General features: G+C 38.8%; 1 protein-coding gene across 2 annotated transcripts in view; it reads right to left on the reverse strand.

Annotated features, from left to right (window-relative positions):
- Window positions 1-11,331, reverse strand: part of afap1 (actin filament associated protein 1) — a 54,360-nt gene extending 43,029 nt beyond the window's left edge. For both annotated transcript variants that reach the window (XM_033983813.2, XM_055229166.1), the window contains exon 1: window positions 11,068-11,331. In XM_033983813.2, the coding sequence (XP_033839704.1) occupies window positions 11,068-11,104 (37 nt within the window). In that variant the 5' untranslated portion in view covers window positions 11,105-11,331. The remainder of the gene's footprint in view (window positions 1-11,067) is intronic.
- Window positions 11,332-12,058: the final 727 nt, after the last annotated feature.

Genomic DNA, 12,058 nt, shown 5'->3' on the forward strand with positions numbered 1-12,058 from the left:
ACTAATAAAGGTTTAAATTATTCTTTAAAAATTGGTGCTTACTGTCTGAGGTGAAAAAGCTTAATTGTTCTTGTCTCCACCTACTTTTTCTACTCCCTCCTACTCCAGGAAGCACTAACCATTTGCCTTTTGTTTTAACATTTTTCTACAGTTCTTCATCCACCCTGGCTATTACAACATACTTTTTATTAATTACAAATGAATTACCCAATATACAACTCAAGAAGGGAGCTAACATGGAAGAAAGCTAACAGTATGCTAACACAGATACTTGAGTTTAACAGTACACTACAAACATTTTAATCACCGTCCCCATCTTCAGCATAAGTGCATAAATTAAATAGCAGTTTTGACAGACTAAGACATACCTTAACACCATTAACATATTATTTAGGTGAAAGTTTTGAGGGAAAGTGCAAACTGTGGCTTTCTCTCGCGAAACTTGTCTGACTTAGTGTAATTAGAAAGTATCAGTGTCGTAAAGCTCTGCCACTGCTGTAAATCATTGTGTAGTTCAAGCTGCCATCACTAACGTCATAAAGGTTGGCTCAAAACACACTTTTGAAATGCCAGAAAGTAGGACAAAAAATGTATAGAATATTTCCTGGTTAAAAAGTATCAAAAGCTGTAGATTCAGTATGATAAACTTGAGAAAAGTATTACATAAATTTGTGCACCCAATAATTTTGAAAATTTCACGCATCTGCAGAATTCAAGCATGTAACAAAGTTAAAGCATTATTTAGCACTAAAGAACCACAGAGATTGCTATTCAGCTGGCTTCCACATTGATGTGCTCCGCTCTGCTAGCACTGGCCTGCAAGCCATTAATACAAGACCTCATAATTGTCTACGTCTAAAAACTGGCCGCACTAGAACTGAAATGTGAAAAAAAGCTTTTGGTTTGTTGGCTTCCCAAAAATGGAATACATTTCAAGGACATGCAAAACTGGGTATATTGGTGCCACTACTTGTTTTTAATAATCTGGTGATAAACATTTATAATCACACCTGCACCTGTTTTTAATGTTATTTATTTTGTTTCTTTTGTTTGTATTGTCTAAACAGGCCGCTCATTAAAAAGAGTGTGATACTCTCATTGGGCTTTCCCTGGATAAATAAAGACAAATGAAAAATGGAAAAAGCAGGGAAATGCCAGAACTGTGCAAGAGGGTCCAGCTGCAGCCACTGTATGGAGTGGAGCTTTGGCACCATTGGTTGAAAAATGAAACTCCACTTTGTCACATCTGCTGTTATTTATTTATTTTATTTTTTTTAAGTTAATAATTTACAATAGCTACATTGTTATGTTGGTTAAGGTTATGATTTGGGTTATCAGTTGATATTCAAGTTTCAAACCAAATTGGATGTGGGCCAATAGAGTTCCACTCATGGTGCTCCCCATTGACTGCAGTCAGGCCCTTCTCAAACTATGTGGTATAGTCTATGTAGCATGTAAATAGCACTAATTAGCACAAAAACATCTAATCTTCCTATTCCCTAAAGCACAATTTTTCCAGTAATGCATTTTGTTGCCGCTTGGTGTCTGTCTTACTGGTCAAACTTCTCAAACTGCCTCTGTTCTTTTTTTTATGTCATGGATGTATCTGCAAACTCTTAATATTACAAAGTATTGTTCAGTCTTGGTCACATTATTTTGGTATATGATAATCAAGCAACTCTATCATGAAATCAGAAGTGAGTTGAAGTACTATTAGTATGTGCAACAGGGATGCACCATATAAGAAAAATATCCTTATATGGTGATTCGATCTGTGATTCGCACCATGTTTTGTATTTTTTGTATTTGTACTTTTTGGCACAATAAAATAATACAGTCAAGGGGCGATAGTAACTCAGTTGGTAGAGTGTTTGTCAACTGATCTGAAGGCTGGTTGTTCGATTCCCGCTCTCAGCATAAACATCTGATCCACTGACCTACAGGTTAGTGGTGCCATTGTAGGTCCCACAAATGAATGCTGTTGTTGTGTGTGTGGATGGGTGAGCGCTTTGAGTGTCTTGAAGGTGGAAAAATGCTATATAAATATGTGACCAATTAACAAATAAAATATACATGCCTTCATTTACAAACTGTGTCAAAATAAAAACTTAACATTGACTAAACCAAGACCAAATATGGAAAATCATGAATCTGCACTTTTGTTCATTTTACTTTCAAAAAATGTAGAAGACTGTGCTAGTGCGATATACATTTTCTTGCGATATTGAGTATTGTTTAAGCCAATATTGCACTCAATATTTTAATGTATTGTACAATCACCAATTCACTGCAAAATATATAAAAACTCCATATCAAACTATAAAGTTACATCACCCTCAGCTTGCTCTGTGTGGTCTGAAGAAGCCTAATTGCATTGTGGGTAGAGTGTTACGGTAAGGACTGTGGTTCTAGGCTATTGAGGTTAATTATCGCCATGGTTACAGTCGCCGCAGGGTCACCTAAATTATAACAGCGTCATACAGACTATTCATTAGCATCACATACACACAACAAGAGATTGCTGCCAGTCCAGGGGCGGAAGTCGTAAACATTTCTGACAGTGATTTGACAGATTGAAAATGATGGGTGGAGAACATATGAACCTAATTACAGAAGTAATCTACACAATAAAAAGGTGGTGTGTAAATCTATAGTTTGTGTCTTTGGGCAATACACTTCACTAGAGCTGAAAAAGTTGGGGGGAAAAAAAACCTAACTGCGATTTTTCTGACAAGCACTGCAATTTATGTTTTAATAATAGGATTCTATTCAAAGATCACATTTTGAAAACTGAAATATGAACTGACATACTGACAAAAGAATCTGACTTCAAAACATGTTTTTACAGATCTAAACTACAGGGTTAGCCAAAATAAACCAGGATACTTTGTCGTTCATAGAGGAAGTTATGCTTGCAACCTTTGTGATTTGCTCATTGCATCAATTCAAATTGCGATTTCGATTAGATTGTGATTAATCTTGCAGCCGCACACTTGGTATGTGACTGAATGATTGGTGGTCGTCAGAGAGGTTGTTGTCGCTGACTGGCGGCCATGTTCCATCAGTTGGACCCAGGGCAGCTATGCTTAAAGCTTATAATATAGGGCTGTACTCAAAATATTGGTGCGAAAATTTATTTTGAAAGACGCCGCGGCAATAAACATATCAATACGTGATGCTGTATATTGAACATAGACTGTATATATAAATGGACATAACTAACCCGCTAGCCACCACGTTCCAAATAAGAAGTGATCATGGACTCGCTTCTGGCTCTATCGACTCTGGCTTCAATTCACTTTACATTGAAAATTGTTACCCCTTTCTCTATAACTGCTGCTGTCAACATTCTTATTAACCAGCGCTACATGATCTTAGTATTTTTTTCTGCTATTGTGTCTGTAACTCAAGATATGAACATTGATAAGAGACAAATCAGCTTCCTTCTGTTCCGGGGTCGCTCCCACTAGTCTTAGCAACAGGTTTGATTGCTAAGCGCCTTCTCCCTGCTAAACCAGCAATGCAGGTGGAAAGGGGTGTTACCTTCAACAGTTTCGCTCCAGATTGGCTCTTTGGTTACTATGATACTCGTGGTCGGCATTCCTAAAATAGAACTCGGTTTCCAATTCCACCCTATAACTGCTCGAGCCTCGATGAGCTTCATGTGACTGGAGCTGAACGCTATGGGTGACGTCACACTCACTTAGTCCACTTCTTTATACAGGCTATCATATTAAAACTCATAAATAACAACATAAACAACATTGAAACATTAAGAATTTTTTACTTACACACCGCTGACTATGGGATTATAACTTAAGCTGTTGAGTAAAGTGCTTTTTGGGGCTTTATGAAACTCCAATGCATTTTGTTATTTGGCACACACAAAAAAATAAAAATCCTGATGTGTATAGTATCTGAGGTTCTTGGGAAAACCATGCCCTACAGTGTTTACAATAAATATTAATCAACCTCTTACCACATCACCTAAAGTGCCAGTTTTTTTTCTTTTCCAATAAATAAACGATTTACCGTCTCATTTATTTGCCAGTGCCTGTCTCTACTGGTTGAAATAATAGCTGGAAGGACAGAAGCATGAATTCTGGCACTGTCTTTCTTAATAAAAAAAATATTTTTGTTATGAATGAACACAAAGATTTTCAAGGTTTATTAATCTATCATAAATTTGGGGTGGGTGATATAGACAAAAATGTTCTCACCTGTATTCCGGTGACATTTTGACAAAACAATACAAATGTGTTCAAATGGCCCTGTAAGTGTCTTGGTTGAGGTTCAAAAAGTGAATGGACATTAAACACAAAAGTGCAGAAATATAACTTTATACCCTTGTTTGAAAGAATACAGTAGACGTACCATTTTTCCATTATACTGAAAGTTAAAAATAAGCAAACACTATAATTTTGCAAATGACATAGGAGTGACAGCCAGTTTCAAAGGGACAAAGGAGCAAGTTCACTTCCACATAAATCTTGACGCAAATATGCAAGGTATGACCGCGGCCTCAGACACCAGCTACTCTCTGCATATTATCTATCCATTAGCTTAGCCTCACCTGTTAAAATATGCTTCTCTTGATCAGAACTTTGAATTTGGGGTTGGAGATATTGACAAGAATTTGGATCTTGATATTTTTTGCATTCTCAATAACAATATTCCAACACAATTTTAACAATGCATCAGGAATGTTGTTGAGTTTTAAGTCTAACACGGACTTTAATAGTTTTAATTACAGGTGATACACTTAATATTCAAATTTTTCATATCTCCAAACCAATAATTGCAGTATTATGCAATTTTTCTATTTACTATATCTCCGACCTCTACTTCATGGTAGTATTGTCACGATACAAAAATTTCAGACTCGATACTCTGATTCCAATACCACAATGATAATAAAACACACTCTTTATTTAAACAATAGATAGACATTAAATCATAGCACTTTCTTTTATATTACAGTGTGGCCTCCCATAGTGGTCCATGGGCGTATTTGTGGTCTTATACTCTGATACAGCTTAAGATTCTATTCATTCTATAGCTTTTTATGAAACGTTCATTTCTATCCTGTGAATGTGGCTTTTTTTTAGTGTTGGTACTTGCTAAAATGAGTATCTAGTTTCAATCTAGTTTTAGTGTAGATTAATATCTGATTTCCTATACTTTTGACAACCCTACTTCATGGTGAGAGTCATGCTGCATTCCCATTTCACTCACCCAACCTCACTGCAAACCCAATGGGGGCAGGATTTGGACGCACCCCAGGATAGTGGAGTCCCGTCTTGATCTGCACATTAGTTTATGATGAAAGACAAGCTGTGAGGAGCTGGATGCAGCCGCTCTGTTATTACCGTTTTTTTGTAAGTTTGCTTTCGGACTTCACAGGGCATGGTCTGATTGCTATCGAAGCATACAGGTGGTTTTAACATAGCAGCAGATGTTACTATCGACCACAAATACGGCTGACGGGATAGAAGACTGGGGTAAGGGACGGAAAGATGGGGGTGTACGGGTTATTACAGAGAAGGAGAAATATTGTGGGCGTCCAAAAGTGAAAGATTGATGCTCCACTTTGGTATCTCTTTTAAAGACGTAATTAGAGGGTGCTGGGCTAAAAACCGCAGGATAAGGAGAGGTTGGAGGGATGTGGCTGAGTTGATTGGGTAGGAATAGGGGTGTGAGAAATGATTGTCATGACTTTTTGATTAAGAAGAATTCAAAAAGTTGAAGGATTCGGTACAGTTTTTAGCATAGTAAGAAAAATGCTAGTGTTTGGGGTTTGTTTATGACTCTTTGGCAATGCAATTTACTGTCTAATTTGTCACAGTTGTTTCTTTTTTTTTACTTTCACTGACATACAATTGGATCGTCCTTTCACAAAGTCTACAATATGGTTTATAAAAGGGGTGTCAAAAGTAGGAGCTGAGTCGAAGGGCAAAGCTCTCAGTTTACCAGTCAATCTACATTCCTATCCTCACCTCATGGTCATGAGCAAAAAGGACAAGATTGTGGATACAAGCGATAAAAATGAGTTTCCTCCACAGGGTGGCTGGACGCTTCCTTAGAGATAGGGTGAGAAGCTCAGTCACATGGAAAGAACTTGGAGTAGAACTTGCCCCTCTACGTCGAGAGGAGCCAGATGAGGTGGCTCCTGGACTATGTGTCTCGGCTGGCCTGGGAACCCCTTGGATCCCAACAAAGGAGCTAGAGGAAGTCTCTGGGGTGAGGAAAGTTTGGAAGTCTCTGCTTAGACTGCTGCCCCCATGACGCACCCCCAGATAAGGTGGGAAAAAAATTGATGGAGGTATACTGTTGCTAGCTCAACCAAATAAATAAAAAATTAAAATTAAGCACAGACAAATGATGTTAGAGCTGGGTGGGTCTAAAAAGCTTCAAGATGATATCACTGCCTGATATGAAGCAAATGGATTAGATTAAATTTTGATTCATTTAATTTCCCTAAATGAGGTACACTGAATAGTTTCTTATAGATACTATTGTTGTAGAACTAGAAGGAGAGGAGAGACTGAGGAGGCTGAATAATCTACTGCTGCTGAATATATGAAACTGCAGGATGAAGGAAGGGACGGAAAGTGTATTTATATGAATGGATTGATGGGTGATTGACAGTGTTGGGAAATGACTAAACACACACCAAAACAAACTGATTTAGAAAACAGCTTATGAGTGTATTCTAATACAGTTCCTATTTAATATCATGGTTTTCAGAATACAGTTACTTTCTTAAAATTAAGGTAATACATTGTGGTACTCGCTCATGAAATTTAGGTTCAAACACTGCGGCACTAGTAAGAAAAGGAGAAAAGGGATTTTTTACTTCTCTAGTTTGTGATAAAAATGCATAACAAACAATACATAAAACTGCTTTAAACCTCTGTTCTGTTTTTCCACCAAAATGTGAGGAAACTCTAGGGCTGCAGTCAACTAAAGAAATTCTTGGTTGACTAAAGACCTGTCCTGCTGGTCAAATAGCTGGCTAAAAAGGGGACATGGCAAACGCTCTCAAAGAATTCATTATCTCTATGCATCTGACCCAAACTGCACTCACGAGAATACACCTGCGTTCTGAATTCATACAAAAACAATGATTTAAAGAAAAGTAGGGAAAGGTGTATTTATATGGACAAATACGAATCAAATACAGGATTCACTCCAAAATAGTCAGCTAAACCACTCCCTACCTTCTCCTTTCTGTTGTTGTGCATATAATTCCTTATAATCTAAATAAAATAATTTGTGCAATGTATTATATTTATATATTTTCGACATGACTTATACCAATCTGGTCAACTAAGGCACCATCAAGTGATTAATCAAGTAAATGACTCAATGACTACAGCCCCAGGGAACTCAGAACTTTGTATAGACCACGTAACGTAATAGGTTAGAAAAAATATTTAAGTGCAAGTATGCTGTATTCTGCAACTAAATACATTCTCCCTATCATGGTAACTGATTGAGAGGCACTTTTCCCATGCTGTGACTGACCAACGCCTTTGTATAATGTAATGTATCTTAACAAAACACAGTCTACAAGTTTGAATATCTGCTTCTCCTTTCTGGCTCCTGATTCATCCCCTTAAAACCCACCTCCTCACCTCCTCCGTCTGTCCCACACGGTAATGGCATTCCACCCGGGCCTCTTTGCTCTCCTAATCCCTAAAACCTTGTCCAGGACAGACAGAGCGGCTAACTCGCTAACAGGCTCATCCTGCTACAACAATAAGCTTGTTAAAAAAGTCTGTGCAAACTCAAATACCAGTGACCCTCTGCTAATGGACTATAATTACAACAATTGGGCCAGGTCTGTACTTCTAACATGGGATTTTTTTAGCCGCTACAATATCAGATTATTCCACTCTCCATCATCATTTTTTCCCCTTGCACCGGTCAATCCCGATTTCAATTCAATTTTTTTTTTGCAAATCAAAACCTAATACATGTTTTCAATCTTAAGTTAATAAAGTTAACCAAGACACAATGGTCAAATTTATTCCTCTAACATCTGAGCACTCCTCCAAACCACATGCTCTCACTGACTGAAACAATAGGATCCCGATTCGATTAACTGCACAACACTAGATATTGGCCGATATCGATATTAGCAGTGATATATTGTTCTATCCATCTCCACTTTCTACATAACCCATTTCACAGCAGAAAGTAGGCTAGCATCCAATAAAATGTGCTATTTCATAAAGGGTCCCCCAAGCTGAACCTAGCTGGCTGTTTTTCCAGATGGATATTGACACAGGGACGGCCGGGAGCTGTGATTAGTGGAGTTGAAATGAAAGTGTGTGCATGCCAGCGCACTGACAGCAGGCTTTGGAGCTATGGAGCCGGAGATTACAAACTCATTTCTCTGCAGGCCTCACTCCCCGAAACTGGGATTTGTCTGCCCCCCAAAACAGAAGAGGAAGGAGGGAGGAGTTCAAATGAGAGTCCAGAATATATCTGGAAGGCAGGACCAAATGTGGGGTGATAACGGTTTTCATAAATGTAATGTTTTTTTAGGTTTATGGGTCACTGGGGCGAAAGTTTAAGCACACTGTAAAGCTGCGCCATGTAACTTTTTCTATTTGAAATGTGCTATTTTATCTGTTTGCAATGTGCTATTTTAGGGCTGAATGATTTGGATAAAATATCTAATTGCAATTTTTTCTTACAAGCATTGCGATTGCGATTAGAATTGGGATTCATCAATAATAGGATAGGATTTTAAATGCATCCAGAAGATATTAAAAATTCCAATTTCAATTTGATTGTGATTAATCATGCAGCTGTAGTACTTGTTTCCATAGATATTATTTCTTGGCCTTGAATAGTTCACAGTATGGTATTAAATTAACTAAGTCAAGGTCAAATTACAGGTCTGATCATTTGGCACAGTTGTGTTTCCCACAGGTTATTGTGGCATTTATTCTTGGCATAAGTAAATGCCCTCTCCTAATATGATATGATGCTAGTGCTAGCACATTATCTGCTTAGTTTTTCTGACAATAATTTTTTCCCATTCAAAGATTACATGTTTTGTGGCTCAACCTAACCAGCTTCTTACAGGTCTCTTACCTGCAGAAAACAATTTATTTCTATTGCTGTAGATAACTAAAAAAAATTCCTGGTCGACTTGTCCTGGCCATAAATTTGTTGACTAAAAATGTGACCAAAACTCATTAAACTATTACATATCTCTGTGTATCTGACCCAAATTGCACTCAAAACTACAGCTGCACAGGAGTTCATGCAAAAACAACCAATTAAATATAAAGAACTAGCAAACTAGGTATTTTTATGTAAAAAGGCAGATTAAACTCACTCATACCTTACTCCATATCATTTTGCTATTGTCCCATATAAACCCTGATAATCTAAATAAAATATTTAGTCAACTAATACAAACTTTGGTCAACTAAGACACCATCCACCGCTCAATCAACTAAACAACTAAAGGACTAAAGGACAACCCTACTTATTTCAGATATTCAACCTTCCATCCCTTCTTGTATCTTATCAGTACAAATCCATGTATGCAGTTACCCTTGCAGTAGCAGTCAAATGCCTGTATAGCTCCTTGTTAAAACACGGTAAGTCAGGTCACAAACACATTGTGGACTCTAGGCGGTGTGGTGGGACTTGTACACAAAGGCTGTCTGTCAGAACCCGAGCACATGCTACGCCAGAGACGTGCCACCTGATCCTCTGCAGCTGCTCTGATTGGACCCCTGCACCATTCATGTGTGTGCCGCAAATCAGGAGCATCTGGTGATAGGGCAAAATAAAGCCCTGTCAGAAACTGATACGATTGGAGCCATTTAAGGACAATAATAACACAAGTCTGACAGTGTTTATGGAGAAAAAGCCATGTACTTTGTTTTATTTTTCAAAGCACATATAATTTGTTGTTGGGTGTGTGGGGATCTGTTGTCTATGGCAACAGCAGAGTAATGAACAACAGACCCGGGAAAGCACTGCACGTAAAAGCTACAATGACTTACATATTGTATTTGCAGAGAGGCTGAAATAATAGGCAAAACGCTTGTTTTGGCTCAGACTGGAGATTTAACATACGCAAGTCATTCCTCGTTCTATTGAAATGCATTGCGTCATGATGAGAGACAGATCAGGAGTTCACTGAAGGTAAGTGTCTGAAGATAAGTTGACTTGATGCATTGGCTGGACTCAGAGACAGAATAAGTTCAAATGTATAAAGAGTGAATGATCTGACTTGAGTTACAGCTGTACAACATGAAATTAACATGTTACAACAAGTTAAGTCCATGGCTACATTATTGCTTAGGAAACATGTTTTATAGACAAAAACAGATGTAGCCTAAGTCCACCTACCACAAATTGCCATTCAAAAAAGGCCAATGCACTGCTATGAACAGCAGCAGTCACCATCAAATGCACAACAGCACATTCTTTTAATTGACATTTTATTGACAATCAACTACTAATAGCAATTTTTTGTTGGCACATTTAGAGGGACTATCCTGCTGCCTGCGAAGCACCGCTGACACGGTGGTGAGGTCGTAAATCAAAAGCCAAGTCACTGGACAACAACTAACGCTGATGACAACGTCAGAAAAGTCTCCTCGCAGTCTTCCCTTCTTCATCTCCTTCTCTTGCTGAAAACAATGCATTGAACATGTGGCACTTGACACGCCACTGGGTCAAGTGTCATTAGTCGCTGACTGGGCCACTCTTCGTTTAACACGCGTGAAAATAAAAGCACGCACAGCCCACGTCACTGGAGAGGAGCGCGTGTACGCGCGTGACACAGACACATTTGTGCAAACAAACTCCAGCGCGTTTCCATAGAATACACACGTTGTGTCGCGAAAGGCTTTAATGTAGGCCAGCTACTTAAGTAAAGTTGCCTTAATGCAAGAGTTTTGCGCATGCAAAATGCAACACGCTCAAAAGAAATCGTAACTTTTGTAACATGTTCTATCAGCCTGTTAAGCTTCGCTTGAGACAAGAAACGTGTGTTTTCAAATTGGAAAATATTTGGCTCTGGTGACATACCCCGGCTGAAAGTGAAGAGAACAGGATCACTCCTCATCGTGAAGTCAAACTCATCCACGCCGCCTCAGATCAAACAAGGAGCGGGCCGTTGCCCAGCGGCTGTCCGCTACAGTAAAATCCACTCAAACGCAAACTTCGTGCCGCTTCCCGCTTAGTTATCCAACTTTATTCCGTTCGCAGCGAGCCCCGGCGACTGGAAAGGGTCTCTTTTTCTTTCAAACGTTTTCTCTGGTTGTTTCTCCTCCTCCTGTTTCCTACCCCTCCTCCCTGCGCTCTCTCTCCCCTCCTCTCTCTCTCCTCTGCCTCTGCTGTGCCTGCATGGATCAGGATACCCCTGGTGCGTTTATGGACCCACCGGAAGGAGAGCACATCAGGCCTAACTGCAGAATTCATTTTAATCTCTTAAATGCAGATATCATTGTTCATCCAACCCATGCATCGCAAATCCTCTAATTAAGTGTCCTTTGAGACTGTTTGTATTGGTTTAGGGACATGGAACAGTCCATATATGTAGTTTGATGCATTCAGCTCTGGGGTAAAAAGACAGTGCTTCAGTCAGACAACACTAAACAAAAGGTTCTTCAGGTACAGCCTGGCCCGTTTAAGTCCCTGTGTGGCACTGTGGCAGATGGAGTATTGAACTGAGACAGACACAAGCCCCCAGGGACCTGCTGAGGCCTGGACTCACTGTGGCTTATGCTAATGAGTGCTATTACCCTATTCTGGCCCTGACACATGTTAAATACAGTAGCAAGCTAAAGATTAAGATATAAGGTTTGTTTTAGATGAACTTTACTGACCCACAAGGGAAATCACTTGACACAGTAGCTCACAAATTACAATATAATGACAAAATGTAAAAAATAAAAAATTTAAAAAAAGGTAACACAGTTGAAATTATTAAAAGCACAGTGTCAAATAAGGGCCAAAAATACGCACATAGAGTGAAATACAATATAGTAAGGCTATATAAAAAGTATGGTGTACACAC

The sequence above is a fragment of the Periophthalmus magnuspinnatus genome, chromosome 18 (genome assembly GCF_009829125.3).
Source record: "Periophthalmus magnuspinnatus isolate fPerMag1 chromosome 18, fPerMag1.2.pri, whole genome shotgun sequence".
Lineage (NCBI taxonomy): Eukaryota > Metazoa > Chordata > Actinopteri > Gobiiformes > Gobiidae > Periophthalmus > Periophthalmus magnuspinnatus.